At 41.0% G+C, this 22,117-nt stretch overlaps 1 protein-coding gene across 3 annotated transcripts; it reads right to left on the bottom strand.

Moving 5' to 3' along the window:
* Positions 1 to 1,405: 1,405 nt before the first annotated feature.
* On the bottom strand, positions 1,406 to 21,799 carry BEND3 (BEN domain containing 3). 3 transcript variants are annotated; one of them, XM_014263660.2, is made up of 4 exons: positions 20,734 to 21,799; positions 11,237 to 11,281; positions 10,577 to 10,797; positions 1,406 to 5,567 (listed from the first exon to the last, which is right to left on the bottom strand). In XM_014263660.2, exons 2-4 carry the CDS (start codon positions 11,268 to 11,270, stop codon positions 3,294 to 3,296), a joined length of 2,529 nt encoding a protein of 842 aa, XP_014119135.1. In that variant the 5' UTR covers positions 11,271 to 11,281; positions 20,734 to 21,799; the 3' UTR covers positions 1,406 to 3,293. The 3 variants fall into 3 exon arrangements, with proteins under 3 accessions (XP_014119135.1, XP_087909605.1, XP_087909604.1); XM_088053479.1 differs by lacking the exon at positions 20,734 to 21,799 and adding an exon at positions 18,672 to 18,694; XM_088053478.1 differs by lacking the exon at positions 20,734 to 21,799 and adding an exon at positions 18,380 to 18,404.
* Between the last annotated feature and the right edge of the window lie 318 nt (positions 21,800 to 22,117).

Below are 22,117 nucleotides of genomic sequence, written 5' to 3'. Positions count from 1 at the left end.
AAAAATGTACCTAAAAATAAATTATATGCATTTTGAAGATAATTTAAAAAGTCATAAACATTTCTTAGAACATGAAACACTGTTGGTTGTACTGCATCAGTATAACAAAGTGACTTCAAGTAAAGACTTTTCTCATTTGCCAACACATTTGTTGTTGATTCTGTCACCTGAATACACTTAACGGGCAATAAACTGATGTATACTTCACCTCCCTTTTGATGTGCAGTTTTACATTTTTTACAGAACTTCTAAGGAAATGTTTAAGTTGTAGGAAATGCGTAAAATGCAAAAATAAAGAATTATGATACATACTACACTGTTTCTTTTAGAAAGCTTAGAAATGGGCTATTCAATACTTGCTGAAAGCTGATATATTTACACTGCAAGAAGTAGAGACACTTGATACCCACCTTAACTGAGTAGGTAGAAAGTAATGCTTATCCACAGGAAGTCAGTAAGCATGGCTACGCAGGTGCCCAACACTTCAATATCTAGCAACCCTCCTGTCACAGTTTCACTTTCAAAATTCTAAGTTTATTCCTTTAAACATAAGAAGTCTGAAAGACAGAAAAATCTTTTTAAATGGATGCAGAAACTGGGGTGTTTTCCTTTATATATTTGTCCGACTAGCTAAGGTTATCTCAGACCTTAGTAAGAGATTTTATAGGAAAAAAAATCCTGCTTGTACCTGAACAATCACCAGACAACATTCCTCTTGTATGAAAATAATATACCTTTAATATATTTACAAGACTGACCAACTGGATGAAGTGGCTGTACTTCAGATGCACTGCAAGAACTTTTGTTAGTGAAGTATGCCACTATTTATATGTCTGTATTTTCATGATATCAGTTATAAATCATACAATCAAACGAATCATGAAAGGGTTGTGAAGAGTTGGACAAAAGGAATGTACACAGCAATAAAAAGAGGAAAAAACACAACAAAAGTATTTGTATACCCAGTTTAAAAAATTATAATTTTTATGGTCAAAGTTGTCAAACTGATTTTTTTTCACTACTTTTTAGATAATATCAATTGACTGATTTTTTTACTTAATATCAACATCTACAGTAAAAGTCTTGCATGCTAGCTAGTAACGTCTATCCCTTGTAAAAATGTTCAGTATATATTGAATTCTTCTGGGAGCTTTGACATCACCAAGTGGTGAAACGTATGACATTAAGATAAGAAAATAAAATTGTATTTCTTACCTTTTGGCCAGCCATTTGCAACCACAAATTAAAGAGTCGTTAAGATCTTCTGTTATTTTATATATCCCATAAAAGTGCATGTAAAAAACATTTCACAGAGTTTCTAGGTAGCATACAATGACTAGAGAGTCTTGGTTTCTGATACATTCAATTTGATAAATTTATGAAGTAAAATGAACAGATGCAGACATTGTGGTATCAGTTCTTTATCTTTGGTAAAATGATTTTGATTTATTATAGCTGTATTTGCTCCGATATCCATTTTGAGTATGGTCTGCTATTACTTAAACCAACAGGAAACATTTAAATGGATATAAACAATGTGTTATTTAGTACATTCATGACTTTTTTCATACATTCTCTGAGAATGTTTCTAGCATATGGGCAAAACGAGCAAATGCTACTAACTATGATTTACTCCCAGTTTAACACAATACATTTACTAGTTCTTGCCATCAGGAAAAACCACTTTGTTTTCCTTTTAAAGGGATCAATATGAGTCTAAGAACAATAAATTCTAAAAATCTGAAGTAAAAATATCAAATATTTTATACTTCCTTACAAATGCTAAAATAGAAAATTACACTGGAACTGACTTAAAATTTGCTATGACCCATCTAAGTAAACAACAGAAAAGGACCACAGAGAACATCAACAATTGCTCCAAGGTGTTCCAGTGATGCTCTATAGGCAACCACTGTCTTTACTGTATTAAGAATTCATATTTGACTCTCTCTCAGCATTTCTATCAGTATTACAATTTTTTAAAAAAAGAAAGAGAAAATTAGTTTTAAAGCAGCACTCTCCAGTGACAAGTCACACGGCAAATTCATATCAGGTTCTGGGTGGTCTTTGTTACACTTGAACATATTAATGATTCAAACTTGACCACACGAACCTAAGTTATACATACACAGTTATGTCTCCAAATAGCTACTAATTACACTAAAACAATTTGGCAAAGTGAGGGAGTTCTATATCCCTACACCCAAAATATCCAGATGCTGCTGCATTGATGGAAAGAATGAGTTACATTACCACAGCTCATATGCTGGGACCCTGAAACACTGGATTTCACCGCAAAACCAATCTTTGCATATACTTTTTATATATGCAATTCAATATCAACACTGGAAACACCTTTGGAATCATGATTTTGATAGGAAGTAAGGTCTAAAATTTTTTAAAGTTCTTGTTTCAGGTCTTTTTGATGTTGCTGATGCTTTTGCTGTTTTACAAACAGGGTGGCGAGCAGGTGACGGGAAGACATTCCATGGGTATAGGCTTGGGTCTGTTCTGCTGGCTTTACTCAAGACAAGCGATCCTCAGTTGCTCCAGCAGTTACACTGGACAAAACAATAACAGGACTCACAGGGGCAGGACCAAGCTTGTGGTGTCAATACAAAAAAACCCCATTCACACAGTGTTTATGCTCATGTCTCAATTCTTCAACAGGAAATTCTTGATTTTAGAAATAAAACTAACGTAACAGTCAAAAATGCAAAGGACACCATTCTGACCTACTCTTTGACACAGCATCATAACTTTCAGTACCTCAATATCATAAAGAACAAAACAAGTGTGAAGCTGCAGTTACTGTAGAAGCAAAGTCTACTATTCCAATGATTTCAAATGAAAATGGCACTTTCAAATTTAAATTAAGCTTAGTCTACACATTTCAAAATCCAAATTAATTAAAAATACTGTTTATAATGGTATAATGAAAAACTGCTCTTGAAGAGCACAACCATTAAAAAAAAATTCTTTATTATTAGAAAGTGATAGAAAAGGAAGATGCAGAAATGGGGAGTGGAGCAATAGTTTCAGTAAATGTATCTGCACCAGTGAATATCATGCTCTTAGCGAGTCATTGATAGCTGTCACTGATGGTCTTTACCCATGTACAAATGTTGTCAGCCACTTCCCACTGCTGCTGTGCCAACAGAAATGCAAAACACACACTGAAGCGCAACAAATTTGGTGCCTGACTGTCCCAGGTGCTGAGAACCCCCAGCTCCCAACAGGCCCTTCAGTCTAAACCAAAGCATACTCTTGACAATAATTTAGTGGTCAAAGTCTTAGCAGTTTAAAGAGCCTGTCACTTTTTTTGCTTTCTTAGCTTTTTTCAGTATATCACACTTTTTTCTGTTAGGACGCCGGCACCTTTCATCGATGCTCGGTATACATTCATAATGCCACACTTCTTCCATTTTCTCCACAGGATAAACTGCCTCCACATAATGACGGATCAGTCTCAGTCTGATGGGATCAAGCTGTTTTTTATTGCAAGCACCTGAATGGTTGTACTGCAGTCTCAGATTCTCTGGAGTAAAGAGTTCAGGAAAGAGTCTTACGAGAAGCCTGGCAGCAAAGTTGCCGACTGACAGGCTCTGCTGCACTATCTCTCTTATCTCCTTATCAGACAGCAAATACAGAGAAGGCACAGGGAAGTCAGGATTAGGAACAACAAGTTCATCGAGTGGTATCTTGCAAAAATCCTTGCTACTTCTTTCTGGTGGCAGTGGCGGCCCTTCAAATTCTTCCCGAAATCTCTCAGGGTTTATTGCATAGGTGAGAAATTCCCTCCTGTCGGGACCTGGCACATGGATTTTCCGTTGCTGTTGGTACGAGCGCCTTTGCTCCGTGTCTCTTCGTCGACACCTCTCGTCAAGCTTCCCAACAAACTCCAATGTCCACACTCTGTCATTCTTTGCTCTGGGGTACAGTATCTGCACATAATGTCGAATTAATTTAATTCTAGTGGGGTCAAGCTGTTTCTTGCCTAAAGATCCGCTACAGTTGTATTGCTTCCTTAAGTTTTCATGAGTAAATAGTTCAGGAAATAGGAGAACAAGCAATCGAGAGGCAAAGTTGCCTATGGAAAGACTGCTTTCATATATGCTTTTAATCTGTTCTTTGTTCAACAGGTAATCTGGGACTGGGACATCAAAATCAGGAGGGGGAAAGTCAAGTTTGTCAAAATCTATAGGTACAAGCCAAATCTTTTTTGACCGTCTGCCAGGCTTTTCATATTCAAAACTGTCTTCCACTTTTATGATCGATACATCATCTGGTAAACTAGAAGAATCATAACAGTCATCTCTCATCTGGTCACATTCACTTCCATCCATATACGTACTTTCAAGCTCATCATTTATTCGCTGAACACACTGCTGCAACCAGGCTTCTTCTTCTTGCACATCTGGAAAGTAAATTTCCGTGTACCTACGGATTATTTGAAGCCGATGAGGATCCAGCAGTTGTTTTCCAGAGTCTCCAAAGCAGCTGTACCTTTCAGCTAATTTTCTGTGGTCAAAGAGTTCTGGAAACAGTCTGTGCAACAAGAAAACAGAAAACTCTCCTGGTGAAGAAGCTTCATCTAAAAATTCATTGAGATCCTGAGCATCCAGTATGTAATCTGAGGCAATGACATTACTCCTGTCCAAGGACAAAGCTTCTTCCTGCTCTTTATCCTCAATAAAATGAGAGGATTCAACCTGCTCAGTCTCATAAAAACTGGATGATTGCACATTCTGCTGACTGTTTTCCATTTCCCTTTGAGCCCAAAATCTGTTGAAAAAATCATTGACTTGAGGCAAACACTCCAACTGCCACACAGCTGTATTCTTCACAGAAGGATAACAAACTTCCACATAGTTACGAATAAGCTGCAGATGAAGAGATTCAAGTTTCCTTTTGTTGAGAAAGCCACATGCACTGCAGCTCCTGCTGAACTCATCGTCACTGAAGAGCTCTGGAAAGAGCTGCACAAGCAACCGGCAAGCCAGGTCTCCACCTGATGTGCTTTGATCCATGATTTGTTTGAGTTCCGTCGAAGTCAGCTGGTACTCTGGGGGAGGCTTGAAGTCAGCAACGGACTCTGCTGGACTGACTTGCTTTTTAATTCTGCTAACCTCCAGAGACAACAGGTCAACTTTACTGTGAAGCTGAGTCATATTGGTATTGAGGGTGTTCAGCGTGTAAAACATTTTCTGTATCAAAGAATATATATTTGATTCTGAATCTGCCGTGGCTGCTGCTACTGCAATGGCTGTGGCCGAGTCTCTTTTGCGTTGATCGTTCAAAGTCCGAATTTGCGAGGGACTGCTGGGGTTGATTTTTTCAAACAACTCGTAAGAAGCAAACTGCTCTGCTCCTGGTGGGTTCTTCTTCTCTGTGATTTTGTGTGAGATGCCATAGAGAGGTTTTTTATAAGATGGCGTGATTATGTCACTGAAGGATTCTTCTTCACAGAGCCATGTTACATTAGAATTCTTATTCTTGTTTGGCTGCTCTGCATTTACCTGAGTGGGTGAGGCAGCATCTCTGTTCCTCATGTTTGAAAGGGAGCCCTTCAAATGAATAAATATTGTATTAGTAAGATTGCCTTAAAGATAGTAGCTATACATTTGTGCTCCTTAACCAGGCATTGTTACATAAATATGCAAAGTCAAATTTTCTCCAGGGGGCTTGTTGTGTTAAATAATAAAAATTAATAAATTCACTAAGAAAAATAAAAATTTTTATTTTTATTTAAGTAAGGTATTATTTAGGTTTCCTTTATTAAGGATATTATTTCCTTTGTTATTCCTTTATATTAAGTAAGGTATTATTTAGGTTTCCTTTTTACTTCCCTTTTTTTGGCTCACAGCTCTCTCTATGGAATAGAAATGCAATAATAATTCTCAGTACTCTCTACCCACAGAGCTCTAATTACTCCCCAAATTAAGTATCATTAGGCTTCACCTTGCATATGAGGATCTTGGGCTGTAGAGAATTTTGGTGGCAACAAGTCAGCAACAGAGCCAAGAATAGCATCTAGATTTTCTGACTCCTGGTCCTGTGACCTTGCCATTACCTCCAACAACTGCATTTAACATTCCAGCACTCTCTTTAGGTTAGCTTTTGAAAATGTCACAAAGGCTATAAACCACAAAAAATATGCTTATTCTCTTTTTCTGATGTGAAACATTTATATACAGGTTTAAAAAAAAAAAACCTCTTTATAATGGTGCAGAACTGCTAAATAAATTCTAAAAATGACTTAATTTTTAAAAGGTATTCTACTTAAATAACAAAGACGTGAAAAGTACCTTGGTACTATATCTTTTTAAAAAGGAAGCCTAACAGAAGATATCTTCATTTCTGAAAGGCAAGGAAGTTTAGATTCATGGATTTCTAACTTTCTAAATTATTTAAACTATATAAATTTATATAATTTATAAATTATATAAAACCAGTAGTAAATTCATAAGTAGTTAATGTTGTCAATTATTTGTAATTATTCCTCATTGCTTGAACTTGGAACTAAGCATTTTCATCATCTCACAGCATCTCACAGGGCTTGGGTGATTTGGGGTTTTTTTTGCAATCACGTAGCTATTGCAAATAATTCTTAAAAGTTAAGCAGATACAACAGAATCAAAATCCAACATACAGAATTCAAACATGAGAAAACACTCCCAGATTTGTAAATGTTTCTGTACTGAAACTACTTTCTTGGCTTGTTCCACAAAACATTAGTTAGATAAAAAACAACAGAATTTGCATTCAAGTATTAAAACAAATGAATCACAGACTTCAGGTCTGAGCTTGAGAGCCCCAAGAACTTTGAAATTCTAGTGAAGCCCACATTATGTCCTACAGTGAGGAACTTGAATTAAGGTTTCTTTCTTAGAAACAGAACTGTAACTCATGAAATAAATGTGGTCCCTATGTGTACTCACACTTGGCATTTTCTTACTGTAGTGACAAATTGAATCTAATTATCTTAATTTCTAATGCAATGTATACTCAAAGGAGACTAAGAAAGAACAAGCTGGTTTCCACTCCAAGTTTAGGAACCAGCATTCAATTAAACTGAAGCTGTTTCCAAGTTCTGCTCTCACTCACATCACATTACCCTACATATGAAACCTTGTGTTTGTACATCTGTACAAACTGTGCGGAGAGATGATGAAATGAAAATGTAATGCCAAGGCAATGTATTTCAGTGTGCAGAATCCCTGGCTGTCATGGTGCTGGTGACACCTGACTTCCAGGCCCTATTTAGAAGACTGTCCCACTCCAGTCCCACTCATAATAAAGCTAGAACAGTGACTGAACTGCAAGCAGACTGAAATCCACATTGCCCTCCGCTAACTGCAGGCTCCTAAGCTCGGACTGAAGTTGTCACACACCACCTGTACTTGTCAGCAAAGAAACAGAGGTAATTTCAGGTGGTAACAGAGCTCTGCCACATAGGCATCACCTGAAAGCAGGCCATGAAAATCTCCACTAACAATAAGCACAGTACTGCTCCCCAGTCAAACTGAATTACAAAGCTTTTTACTATTTTAGATCTAAAAAACAAAACAAAACATTTCTTACACAACCAGTGAGACCTACCACCTAAGCTGCTCTTTCATTAACACTCCTGTTAACTGAGGATATGCCAAATATTCCTTCAGAAACTGCATATGATTCTTTCAATTCCTTCTCTACTACTAAAATACCTTGCTACTAAATAGTTTTCCCGGGCCATCAGGTATCTGTCAATGCTCATTTGACCTCCTGCTATTTTATAATTATATAATATATATATTTTATAATATTTTATAATTATATAACCTGGCAATATAAGGGTAATTTCTATTATTGTGCACCTCACAAAGTCAGGCCAAATCAATATTAGAATGTGTATTAAAGAATATGAATTAATTATTTTGACAGCAAGATCATCAAAGTTTGCAGTCTCAGTCTTGGACACAGTACTCTGGAGCTCATGCTAAGAACTACAGCAGATCTTCACTATGATGGCAGCTGAACTTTTGCCTTCACTAATGCAGCTCCCAGTGGCTGGACCTGGGTTCGGGATGGATTTGCATTTCAGAATATTTACATTTCAAAAACTCATAGCCAGTGTTCTCCTAGCAAATGACAAAACATTTGGGCCTTAAAAATATTTAAGGATATTTTAGTTCAGATGCATTCTCATTTTCTTTTCTTTTGCTTTTAATTATCTTGTCCATAGTTTCCATCTGGGAACAGCACTATCCACACCATAAATGCATGGCTTTTGTAAATTCTCCAATTTAACAAATTCATTTTCTGTAACACTGATCTTTAAATATCCATGCATCTCAGATAATACTGCACCCATTTAAGATGATCAGTTCTAATGCACTATCAAAAAAAAGAAGCAAAGATATTGTTCTTTGAGTTTCAATGTATAGAAGATAGTGCTGCTTTTCATACTACAGTTGTACAGCAACTTTTTATGTTCTAAACATTTTATGAACATTTGCAAAGTGCAGTATTTTGCAAAACATGGTCCAATACAAGAAATTGTGAAACAGTCTCTCGCATTCTCTCTTGGAGTCCTAAGCCAAGTTTTAAAAGTTACTTTGTTATTGTTCTGTTCAATGCTTGGATCCATTTACGACCTTTGCTATGCTTAATAAACAAAGTCTAAATATCTGTAAGAATACATTACATAATATTCAAGCACAGGAGTAAAGAATAAATAAATATACAAGCAAGAAACAGATTCTTTCAGACACATAAGAATACGGAAAAGTCCTGCACATAACGTTTTTAAATTTACAGTCTTTTCCACTTTGTTTTTTTAAAGAAAATCATGGAAAATTAATTCCTGATTATGAAGTGGTATTCAAAATTTAAAAAAAAAAAAGTGAAGTCTTTAGATAAAAAGTAATTTAGCAATAAAACTACCAGCCCTAAAGAAGCACAGTTCTGTTTATATCATAGATAGATGCCTCTGTGACATGCAGTAAAAATATACTACAAGCACAACATTCTTTAAAATAATCAAGATTTTTCCACTGTTTAAATAGAAATAGTTAATAAAGTCATCAATTAAAACATTATATTGATACTAGAGAAGTAATTAACTTTAAAAACACTGTTAAGCTTGAGGACTATTTCTGGTTATTTAACTAAACATGCTGATTCATTGGAGTCAGCCAAGACTGAATTTTCATTGTTATTACTGGGTCAACTTCTGGTATTATAAATCCAAAGTTATAATTAATTTCAAATTAAATTTTAAAATTTATTAGTGCCAAACAGGAAAATGCAAAGCGAGCACAGTTCAGAGACCATTATAAAGCTCTTTTAAGAATCTGAATGTAAGGAAAAAAATTGTAAAAAGAAAAAGAGAAAGGAAAAGAAAGAAACCATGTAATAAGATTAAAACCTACCTACCACAGGCATTCAGAGGAAAAAAACAGCCCTAAGAAGTCAGAGAGATGATAGTCAAGAAAAAGAATCACAGAGAACTATGGCTATAAAGGAGACATGAAATGTGCAAATACAACATGGAATAACTGGCTAGGTAGCAGAAGAGCAGAAAAGGATATGTGCATTAGGATAGGTCACAAACTAAATATAACCCAGGGCCTGAAGTTATTCAAAAGAGGATGAATTTGAATCTAGGTTATTTTAATAAAGTGCTGAGTGTGAAAAACAGGAGGTCATTATACTGCTCTAGAGGGTGGCAGGAGAGATATGACTATCCAACACTGGACACTAGTCTTTCTGGACTCTCAAATGGAACAAAAGTATAAGGTGACTCCTGAGAAGAGCTAAAAAAAAGAATTTTAATCTCAAAAATAAAGGACTGAGGGTGGACAGCATCACACATATTTTCCCACATGCAGAAGATTTTTCTAGGAACAGATGATCATTGCTTTCCCTACTGAAAAGAACAAGGACGAAAAGAAACTTGCTCAATTTCAGCAGAGATTAATTAAAATCTGCCATTGCTAGAGAGGTGAACACAAGATCAGAATAATGGAAAAGACTGGGCATCTCCTTCACTGGCTAGGGAAACATCTGGATTGTCCCAAGCGGGATGCCACCCCAGATGCTGTAATACATTCCACTCTTGATATGGCTGAAATCTTCTGCCTCCCTGCATTTTTATCCTTCAGATAATACACTAATTTACACTGGTCTCACTAACATTAAAGCTTTGTCACAGAAGAAGGAATTAAAGCCCTGATTCTACTATTCAGGAATCAGCTGAAGGACTGTGTGACATGAGAGGGACTGTAATCAGTCATGCCCAGTTACTCTATATCACTGCCCCTACCTATGTTATCTGCTGAACTACAAAAATATAATTCACATAAATGAATTAACCTATTTGTGAAATAACCATATTTCACAAATACGATCACTCCCATGTTATTTACAGAATACCCAGCCATGTGCAAACTGGCTTCAGATTAGCCACATTTGCAACAAACTCATTACCAATGCAAATTTAGTTAAAATACTTGCATTCTACTTATAGCTGCAGTGAATTTAGCCTAGGAAATATGAATCAAAAAATCACAGTCATTTATAGAGAAGTCACCTCGTGCGCAAAGCGTCTCTTCTTCACGCTGGGTAAGGCATCCTGCTGGCCTCCTGACCCATCACAGCCAAGGGAGGTCTGTTTCCTTTTGTTGGAATCCTGTAGGCAAGTCACTGCACCATCCAGTGAGTGTTTCTCAGCAGATCTGGAAGTTACTGAGCAGTCTAGAGCTTCATCTTCATTTTCTGTTTCTACTTTCACATTTTTTTTAGGAATTTTAACTGAAAAAAGAGAAGATTTAGAAAGATAAAGCACCCTCTCCAGAAAACCGTGACATCCTCACTATAATGTTCTGTGGTTTGTTCTTTTTTATGAAAACGTGTTTTGAAGAACTTCATTATTTTTTATGACTTCTATGGTAAGTGTATATTGGGGCCACCTCAAAGTCAAATCATTCAATTTTCCAGTAAATGACAGTTTCTTCTCCAAAGAAAAATCTAAAGTATAAACAAATGTTACAGGAGAAAGACTTTTTTGGAGGGGAGGAAGGATGTAGAGCAGAAGAAAGAATGACAAACAAAGATAAAGCCCTATTTTAGATAACTTTTTAAAAAACATTAGTGTAATTTGTCTTGATCCAATTGCATTCTTTATTACAAATGCTTTAAATCAACAAGTATTTTTGCCTGATCAAAAATTATACAAAGTATAATATTTTACCTTCATCATCATCAGTGATTTCAGCTGAATTCATCTTCTATCTCACTGAAGGAACAAAACAAAAATACAAAAATAAATATCAGCATCTTCTGGAATCAGGACATATCTACATCTCCTCTTGTAATTACTTTTCATCTAGAAGTATTAACAGCCCATAGATAACTCCCAGTCTTCCCAATCTGTATATTTGTAATAACTAGTTATTTTCAGTAACCCTCGTGGCCATCTATAGACCCACCAACATACAAACTATATTGTTGATAACATACAGCAGGTAGGGAACCTGCTAAAACTCTGTCTTCTTCTGGTATAGAGTGAACTCATTCTAACTTTCTCTGTTAAGTGTCTTGGCAGTATATAAATGGAAGTTAACTGTATTAAAGTCTTCACCCTTTACAAAATCACTATTATTACAGTCAAATGTTTTCATGTTGTCCTTGTGGTTTACACAAAGTCATCACAGAAAGAAAATCCATCATAAATATTAACATACATGCTGGAATAAGTTTTTACTTAAAAATATTTGATCTTTTGATATAAATTGCATCCATTCAAGCAGAATAATGCACACAGATCTATGGTAAGTCCTTTTTCTCTGTCAGTCTCTAAATAATGTATTTTTTGTAGGGAAAAGTGAGTATATGTACTGTGCTAGCATGATTTTAGTGTTACTTCTCATGTGAAAAACTCAGCTGTATTTATGTTTACTTGAAAACTAATTTTGCAAGTTACTTGGGGGTAAATATCAATCTCTGGACACGTTCCTAAAAGATATTCCAAATCTTTGGAGATCTACAAAGCAAACAAATTAATCAGATATCACTGACCCTTATGGGCAAGCAGCTGCAAACTGACACCCTCAACTGATGTGCAGATGACTGGCAAAATGTCACACTCTGCTCATGCTCCTCTACACACAGCATTATGCTTACCTGGCCTCAGAGCATTATTGCTTTACAAGTGCAAGTCAATAAAACCAGTCAATCAAAAATATACATACAGCCCAGGAGGAGAAATGATAATGAAATTAGTAAGTGAGATGGGGAAAGAAAGACAGAGAATCTGTTGTGGAGGGGAAAACAGTCTGTACCTCTCTCCTGAATAATGCTGAATAATAATTTTTTCTTTACATCTCAAAATACTGATAATAAACTCTGTAAACACTTGAATGCTGTGTAGATATGAATAGCAATTTGCAGGCAATTTGATGGCTGTAATGGTAACTATGAGGTTCCATTCTGGATTAGATTTTGTATGATTTGCAATGGGTGGCACCCAAACAAAAGATGCACAGATTTATAAAATCAGCTTATTATTACTGGGCCACCCTTGAAGCCAAGATACTCTTTGATGTGCTGATCTTCCACATGGCCCCTATATACAACCTTGTAAAGGGCATCATCAAGAGGACAACATGAGATTGTCTTCATCATCTTGTATAAAAGTAAGTTGTTCTCAGTTGGATGCAGAGCTACTACAAACCCCTCAGATACCTACTCCTTTCACCCACCATAATTCCCTATTTCACGACTTGAATTTTTTAATTGATCTATATATCAATTAAGCTAGCTTAATAGTACTAATCATGTCACTCAAACTTTTGCAAACTCTTTAGAGACATAACAGCATGAAACAAAGTGGTCCAGCTTCTAAACCACCTGATAAGCCCTGATATGAGTTAATTCCAGATCTTATTAACTCAAAAATTTTTACAGATTTTGACAAAGCCACTAAAGCTCTTTGTGAAAAATCCTACAGCAGTCTACTTTTCACAGCACCATCAAAAAGCTCTCCTGGACCCTAAGAAAATCCCATGGTACTAACTGTTATCATTTTTCCCTGATATCCCACATACATTGACAGTCACTGCCTGGATCTTCCTTGAACTTTTCCATACTGCACTAGGCTTGGCTCTGAGGGCTGTGGTACAAGACCAACACATGCCAGTGCTCAGGGAGTATGAGACATAGTCTTTTTGTGAAGGCCTGAGGTGACAGTAAGCAAATCTACCAGTACCGCTACAAAATATTCTAAAATGGAAATCAAAATGATTTTTCAGACAATCCTAGACTGCTTTATCAGAGCAAAACAGTAAAAAATGTTAACCACAAGGCCAGAAGAGAAGACTAAAAGGTGACAGTGGACGCAACAACAAAAATTAATTAGGAGGGAATATATGGAATTATATGTTCTTTCTAATTCCTACTATTACTACTATTCAAACAGAAAGAATGCTTTAGAAGAATTCCTATCGGAGAATAAAATCAAACTGAAAGCAGAAGATAAATGAGGAGCTGAAGAGCCACTCTTTAACACTGGAAAAAAGTGAAAATTAAAGCAAAGCAACAGTTAATTTTCTGAAGGAAACATCAGGAAGGCCAGAGGTACCCCGAATTCAGGTCAAACAACATTGAGTCAAAACATTGTTTCACAAATTTGAAATACACTGTTAACTTTTGATTTTTTTTTAACCCAAAACTGCCAGAATACAATTAAAAGTGAATAATCAAAACCAGTGTCAGAACCAATGAGGCCTAGGAAGACTGTGTTCCATACCTGAGCTCTCTGGTGCCAAAAAAAGCATGAGCTCCAACTTTTTTCATTTTTGGGAGCCCTAGTAATAATCTCTTTCCTTATCTAGTTTCCTGTCTTCTTTCTGAGATTTGTAAGAACTCTGATATTACAAGAAAATGAAGCACATCTAACATATAACACCTTCTGTTAAGAGATAGAATTCAATTGTCCCTTTGATTTCCTGCCTCACAGCCCCACCTGCTCCCTCAGTCAAGCATGGGTGCCGACCTTATCCTTCCATCTTGATAAACAGTCTGAAAACAACTCACTTCTTTTTTTTTCTGGGTTACTTTCCTTATAATTCATAGAGGTAAAGGGCCCAGCTCAGGAGTATGCACAAGGTTTCTGCTGGAAAGGAGGAATTAAAATCTCTCCTCATACCAGCAAGCCACTGGCTTGGTTCAACTGTTTAATGATACCTTATTTATTCCACAATCTCGCTTCAAATTTGGGTCACAGTGGACCCATGAGTGACTAGCAAGCCAACAAAGATGCACCAACAGAGCAAATGCACCATTGCTTCCCTAGGAAATTAGTCTGTATCTGTTCTTGAGCATGTCTGTGCATGCATGCCTGTACATGTAATATTAACAATGATTTGGTTGATTGTTTTAAGTCCACTAAAGATAAAACATTTCACACTTGTTAAAGTACCATTTGCTGTGTATCAGCACTTATGAATAATAATAATTTCCTCTTAAAAGTGTCGAAGCCTGTTTTAGCATTCTGGCCCACACTGCGAGAATAAGCAAAACTGGAATAAAAAAATAGTCTAAAAGATCTTGGGGCAAAATACTGCAAAATGCAATTGGGGTAAGAAATACATACAGTAAAGCAAACACCCAACAGTTGTTCCTTGTCATGTTGAGTATACAAAACATATTTCAATCTTATATGTATTTTTTTAAAAATGTAAGATAAATATACTTATCCTCAGCCTAATATTACTCAACGCTATCTAGAGGACAGCTGTTAGCAAGTTATAGGAAAGAGTGAACACTCTGTGCTGAAGTTGGGAACCTGCAACTGTGACTGGCAGAGCGACCAGCTTTGGCAGCTTTATCTTGCAGGGATACAGACAGATGCACTACATCCTGTTTTCTGGTGAATCCTCTGGAAGATTCCAAAACAAACTAAACACCTACAGCAGCAGGTACATCAACAGCCAGATCCGAGGGAGTAGGGAAAGAAGGGGGGTCCTGACACACCTTATCAGTCACTATTGGACAAGTTCCGTCCCCACAAATCCTGCTCTCCCTTCTCATCAGACTAGGAAATGAAAAAGACAGTTCAATGAAAGGACTTAACACTCCCCACTTCGATTACTCTTGCTTAGACATCTGCCCCTATTCCAAAAACCTACCAGGTCATGACACTTAACTGCACTGTTATATCATTTTGGTAACAGTATTCCACATTGAAATGGCATTACCCATGGTTAACAGAGAAGCCAAATGCATAGGGCAGTGCTAGGAGTTCCAAAGTATGGAAAACAAGATTCTTGAACGTTTCTCTGTGCATTTAATGTTAATGACCACCCTGATGCTGCTTTTGCATGTAGAACAAAACATGCGATCCATTTACTAAAAACATACCTACCCAAAGTATCCACTGAAGCCTTAAGGAATTAAAGCACTGGGGCACAACAGATCTTATAAGGGAGGAAATTGCAACTCATACTCATTTCAGTCTCATATCATCTAGTATAACGCATATTGCTACTTAAAAGTAACATAAAGGTGTATCTAGTTATTGATACACAAAACAAAACTGAATCCTAACTGATTGATAAGTTAAATCTTCCCATAATGTGCGTTCTCCTCCTCCTGTTTACCACCTAACAATTACTCATGTGTTTACCCTGGAGGATACTTTCCCAACCACTCTTATGATTTTGACCATTATAAAAGCATAATGCAGGGAGAAAAAATCCTGCCCATAATGTAAGATGAAGGCAGTTCTCAACCTTTGCAATCATTCTTAAAGAAAGCCTTACTGATCGCTTTCACATCCTGACTTAAAAATGGAACAAAAAAATTCCACCAGAAAAAAATACTGCTGTTCTGCTGTTCATAACTGAAGAAGTAACTCTTTACTCTTTGAACTCCCCTATCTAATGTACTAAGTTCTGACAAATGAAAAAAATAGTGTGAAAATCACATAGGAAAGTATAAAACTGTGTACATGTTGCATGTGGAAAGTAATTCGGATTTCATCACACCTGTTAACGGTACTCATAAATGAAAATTAATCACTACCTTAAACAAGATTCTAAATAATAACAATAATGATGATTATTATCAGTTTTATAGAAGCTTGCTGTTTAGAATTTTAACTCCTCGCAAAACATTGTACTGTTCAGTTCACTAATGCATGGTAAATATGTAGAAGCTGCTTTTTGGATGCACATCATCCACAATAAGTATTTTAGCTTCTTTGTGTAGATTGGCAGGAATGTGCCAAATTCCTCATTATTGGCTACAAGAATGTTATTAAAAACACAGGGATTGAGACATTGTGTATTAAGTTTATTCCCTTTAAAGCCTCACGGTGGTACACTGCTTCATATATAAAACTCAAGACATAATGAAAAGTGTTCTTGAGTGCTTCTTCTGAAGAGGTCAACTGTTCTTTTACATTTTAGGCAAATGTTAAGACATACATGTTTGCTAGTAACATTAAATATGTGTTTGATAACATATGTAGAATAAACTGCTCAGCTTCCTTAGCTTTCAGCATGTGTTGAGAGATACAACAGCCCTCTTACAGCATAGGTATCATAATAAAGTTAAATAAATGAGAGGAGCACAAAAAAAGTGCTGATCTTTCAAGGAGATGACACTAGCTAAATTTTACAAGATGTGTACATTGAACTGCTGTTTAACAGCCAGACTTAGCACCTCCTCTTCACATACCATCCTGCAGCAGGACTTTATCACAAAATTGCAGTGGAATTACACTATGTAATTAGAGTATGATTTACCCAGAGCCATTCTAAAATACTGTACATATATTCATTCTCAGCAAGTAACAATGATTAATCAATTAATCTCAGTGAACACTCAAGTGTCTGAGATTCTGCTCCCTGAGTTTCTGCCTGTATTTCATAACAAGCACTGGGAGAACAACAGAAAGCATCCAAAGCTTCCCACGGGAAGTCCAGAGCCTTGAAAGCTAGTGTGGGTAGGCGGAAGCAGACCTGTTCCACACAGCAGGTGAGCAGAGGGCTGCTCTAAGTGCCTGGCAACGGTGTGGAACTCTGTCCCTCATGACATCTTAGAAAACTGATTCCTACAGAACAGCTGGAAACAATGAGAGGAAACAACAATTCTCAACAGCCATCCCTACAGCCCCAGAGTCAAAAAGGACTGGAGGCGTGTGCCCTCTGCTCAGGCTGCCCAGGAGCTGCCTCCTGTTCAGGGTGCATGCTGCTTTCCAGGCTGTCTCTTGGAAAGCTCTCCTGCTGGGCTGAGAAACAGACCTAGAGAACTGAGAGTTCTGTGTTCTGCTCCGGGTGCCAAGTAATCTGCATCTTTTATTTCCTAGCTGTAGCACTGGGTTCAATAATTTCAATATTGCAATTATCCTCAGGGTAGATTTGATTCCTCAAATTTTTAAAAAACAATAAACTCAAATTCAATTCAACTAAGTTAGTCATAAATACCACTCCAGGACCAAGCCAGAAAATGTATTTCTTAGAGGCAATGTTTGCCTTTTGTTCAGATCTATGGTCCAGTGATTTGACTAAATTTTACATGATTTTGATAAGGCCTTATAAATTTTGAAGAAGCAGAGGCTTGAAGAAGTCCAATACCTGAAACAACCTTAATAAAAAATGCCTACTAACAAAAACCAGGTAACTTATTTGAAACTGACCACCCATCTTTAAGAAACTCAGATCTGAATGTTGCCTCATTTAACTGAGCAAACAGCGAAATGTAAGTAGACATTATATCAAATACTAAAAGCGTTCTACAAATGCTTTCTATTCTATCCATTTTGAGGTAGTAGGGTGCTGCAGCATAATTTCACAACAAAATTTGTTCTTGATATCCAATACTGACACTTATAATAGTAAGTATCGATATCCAATGCTGATACTTGTAATATTAAGTATCATAGAAAACAGTATTGCAGCACTACAAGCATTCTGACTACAAATACAGGAATAGTAAGTTCTAAAACTACAAAGAAAAAGATTTTAAGAAACCAGCAGATGTTGTTGGAAGTACTACTCTTATGGACAGTTAACAATCCCTATTCTTAACACAGTTTGAAAATCTCTCTTGCTGCCCTGTGGAGCAGGACATGAAGCCTCAAGTCTACACTGAAGCCAGCCTGCAACAAGGTTATTTTTCCAGTAGGGCTTGGAAGGCATGTTCTTAATTTGTGTCTTTCATATTTCACTTTAATTAAGTTGAATATGCAAATTAAATAAATTTTAAAAACAACCAAAATCACTCTTCCCAGTTTTCTCACAATTTGCCTAAAACTGAAGGTTTTTTAATCTGTCCTCTGTACTTTTACCACACAGCAACTCAATCTTGCAGGGGTCAGCAAAACACTAACCTGGTTTATTTCCAGCAGTAATGCACGAATTTGTCTTTTCTTCAAACACGTGTTTTCCACTGGTCTATTAAAAACATTTTGCTTTCCTCTCTCCCCTCTCACTCCGCTTTTATTTTAAAATACTGTTCCATCTGAACTTTGTGCAAACAGTTTAAATTCTCCTCCAAACTGCATTCAACTTTCGTTTATTTTTGTCCACTGAACTTACCTAAACTATGAAAATACTTAGCAAAGATAGAAATTCAATTGGTCCAATGCTGAGTTTGATTTAGCAGGGGAGAAGAAAACGTACCAGCACATATGGGTAATTATTTCTTTTATGAGATGTAAATCACTCAAGTTGGAACCAGGGAAAAGGTTTCTCTTTCCCTGCTTAGACTTCTTTGCCCCATGGGTCGGGCATGCACTGTGTTTATAGGTGGCACCGACAAACCCTACTCACACTTCAACCCAAAAAAACTCTGGGACTGCGTCAACGCTATGTGGGAGCCGTCACATGGCTGTTGGCCTGCCGCCGGCCCGCATTCTGCTGGTTCAGAGTTTGTTCCCTTCTATTTACAAAGGGCTGTGTGGACACATCGCAGGAAAAAGTAGGGTAGAGGCGGCGGGCGAACAGGGCAGGGGAAGCGGGCGGTGATCGGGGCACGGGCAGTGAGCGGTGATCCGGACGGAGGCAGCGGGCGATCAGAGCAGGGGAAGGCGCGGGTGACCCGGGGGGAGATGATCGGGGCAGGGCCGGCCAGTTCCCCCGCAGTGCCCTTCACCGGGCCCCTCAGAGCGCGACCCGACAAGGACCGACACGAATTACAGCGCAACCACCCGCCTGCCGCTCCTCCCGCCGCGTACGATAGGACAGGCGGGACCCTGACCCCGGCCCCGGTTCCCGGGGGACGCGTAGCCCCGCGAAGCCCCGGGGCGCTGCCGGGGCGGGCCCGTGGCCGGTGCGGGGCAGCGCGCGCCCGGCCGGGGCCCCCCCCTCGCCCACCGAGGGGCGGCGGAGCGGCCGCCACGTGGGAGCGGCGCGCGCGGCGGCGGCGGCGCGAGGCCCCGCCCGGGGGCGGGCGCTGCGGCGGGGCCCGCCCCGCGCGCCCCGCACGCGGCGCGGCCGCGGCCGCTTCCGCGGTCAGACCCACGAGCCCGAGGCGGAGGCGGCGGTTGGTGCTTCCGGTCCGAACCCTGCCCGGGCGGATCTGTGTGGCCGGCGCGCTGGGGAGGGGGGGGGAAGGGGTTAAGGTGAGGCTGGAGGTGACGGCGGCGTGACCGTTCCGCCGTGCCCCCGCTCCCCGCGGTCCCCCCCCTCCCCCAGCCCCGCGCACGGAGTCGCCCGGGCCGGGCGCGCGCGACCCGCGCCGCCGCACCACCGTTCGGAGCGGCGAACAAAGAGCCCCCCGCCCGCGCAGCCCCGGCCCGCGGGCGGCCGGAGGAGGGGCCGGCCCCGCGCCTCCCCCGCTCGGCCCCCCCCCCCCCCCCCCCGTTCCTCCCCCACCCGCCGGGGCGGCGCTGCGTGCCGGCCGTGGGGTGCGTGGAACGGAGCCCGCCCCCCCCAGCGGCGGCAGCGAGCCTTCCCTCTCCCCCGCGCGGGGCCACGGGAGCCCGGGGGCGGCGGGGGCGGCTGGAGCGGCCGCCGCTGGAGCCCGCGCTTCCCCCCCGCTCTTTGTGTGCGAGGGTCCGCGCGCTGCGCTCTCGCGTGACGTGACGGGACCGTGTGTCATTTCCGCACAAGGACACCGAGCCCCGACCCGCCGCGGCCAGCGCCACCCGCCGCCCCGGGGCAGGGGCAGGGGAGGGAGGGAGCGGGGGTGGGGGGGAGCGCGGCCCCCCCCCCCCCCGCCCCCTGGCCCCCCCCCCCCCGCCCCGCCCGGCGCTGCCACTGGGAACGCGCGCGGTTCCCACTGGAGACCCCGCGCGCCCCCGCGCCGCGCGCGCCCCGCCGCCCACTCGGTGCCGCGCGGGCAGAGGCCCCGCCGCCGGGGGGGTCGCGTGGCCGCCCCGCGACACGCCCTCCCCGGGACCCCGCGCTCGCACGTGGGGCCGCCGCCGCTCAGGGACACGGCCCCGCGTGACGGGACCGGGACCGGGGACCGGCGGGGACGGGGCGCGCTCGCCGCCGGCGGCCACCGCCGCATGGAAAACGCGCTCCCCCCCGCCCCCGCCGCCCTCCCCGGCCTTTGCGCGGCCGGGCCGCTCCGCGCGGTCTCGCGTGGACGCGGCGCCCGCGCGCCCCGCAGAGTCAGGCGGCGGGCCGCGCACGTGCGCGCGGGGGGGGGGCGCGCCCCCAGGGCAGGTGGCGGCGAGCCCGTGGCCGCGCGCGGGCACACGGTCCCGTATCCCCCCCGCGCCTTCCCAGCACCCACCCGCCACTCGCGTCCCGCCGCCGCCAGGCTGCGACAAAACCGGGGCGATCCGGGTCATCCCCAGGCAGAGCGGGGCTCCGGCCGCGCCGGCGGAGGGACCGGCCGGCAGTTCCCAAGACCCCGGCCGCGGGCGCACCGATGCCGTAAATCCGTCCCCACGGCGGCGTGCCCGCGGGTCAGCCCGGGGCAGCCCTGCGGGCGGAGCCGGGGGACGCGCCGAGAGCTCCTCGCACACACGGACTGTGACACCCGCACGCAGCCCCTGCCCGGCCCGACAGGCTCCGGCCCCCGGCGCTGCCCGGAGCTGGCGGCACCCGTGGGAGCGCTGCCCGCCTGCCTTTATGTGACCTTAACGCGGGTTTCTGTGCATAGTGCCAAGTAGGAAACGTCGGTGTTTGGTGCCGCGTTAGGCTTCAGCCTGTACTTAGGAAAAAAAAAAAAAAAAAAAAGAAAAAGTTATTTCAGTAAGTTGGTTTAATTCAGATCCAGGCTTTTTCCCACGCTGGTTAGACACAAGACCGCTTCCAGGCTCCGCATTTGGGGGGCAGATGGCAGCAGTGATTTATAAAACAGACATCACATTCTTTTTTAATTAAGTATCCTTGTAGATTTTATCTTCCCTGAAATTGACAGGAGCACATAAGACATTAGTCTGCCAAATCATACGTGCCCTTTCGACTAAGAGCTTGTAGAAAACCAAACCGTTTCCCAAAGATTAATAAATAAAAATTGTAGGAGAGCAAAGTCTGGTTTGGTAACCTATGGCAAATTCTGGCAGTTATGTTTTTTGGCTATATGTAACATACCTTTGGAACTTGGAGGCTTTGTGTGAAATGTTTTACTTACACAATGAACTCAGCCAGTGCTGCTGTTCCTAATAAATAGATTAATTTTGCTGTTAATAAAAGTACACAGCCAAGTGGTCTAATTGTATTGTAATTCCTTCACTTTTCTTCTTTTTTTCTCCAGAGTTATTAGAAGTTCAGTCTAAAGATGTTGATAAAAGATGTTTATTATAAAATAAGTAGGTGAGGTCTGATATTACCATGAAGGATGATGGATTCTGTGCAGCATGGAGGATGTATCTGATAGAAGTTACAAGGCAAATACACACCATGCAAGTGGCAAGTAAATGTGGTGGTAGAACTCGTGAGCTCTGAGCAGTGCTGTGAATGTAACACAAATAAACCTTTCGTTTGTTATTTCAAACTTTTTTTTTTTTTTTTTTTAAATTCAAAAGCAATACAAAGGCATATAAGTCAACAGAGAAATAACTGGGGAAAAAAATCCCAGATAAATCTTCTGCCCCATAAATAGCTCGGCACTTTCCTAGTCACATGCTGTTTCCTTTGAACTGAACAATAAAAGAGTGCCTCTTAAAATA

The sequence above is a fragment of the Pseudopodoces humilis genome, chromosome 3 (assembly GCF_049639895.1).
Source record: "Pseudopodoces humilis isolate 2021_Gansu_Grassland_sample_001 chromosome 3, ASM4963989v1, whole genome shotgun sequence".
NCBI lineage: Eukaryota > Metazoa > Chordata > Aves > Passeriformes > Paridae > Pseudopodoces > Pseudopodoces humilis.
The sequence above is the reverse complement of the archived record's forward strand: the minus strand, read 5'-3'. Positions and strand labels throughout refer to the sequence as shown.

What these genes read in the sequence shown, in the direction of transcription:
- BEND3 (XM_014263660.2), bottom strand. Translation starts at nt 11,270, where the DNA reads ATGAATTCAGCTGAAATCACTGATGATGATGAAG. An exon ending in AATCACTGATGATGATGAAG is followed by an intron (nt 10,798 to 11,236) that starts GTAAAATATTAT and finishes CTCTTTTTTCAG; the next exon opens with TTAAAATTCCTAAAAAAAAT. An exon ending in AGAGACGCTTTGCGCACGAG is followed by an intron (nt 5,568 to 10,576) that starts GTGACTTCTCTA and finishes ATTCATTTGAAG; the next exon opens with GGCTCCCTTTCAAACATGAG.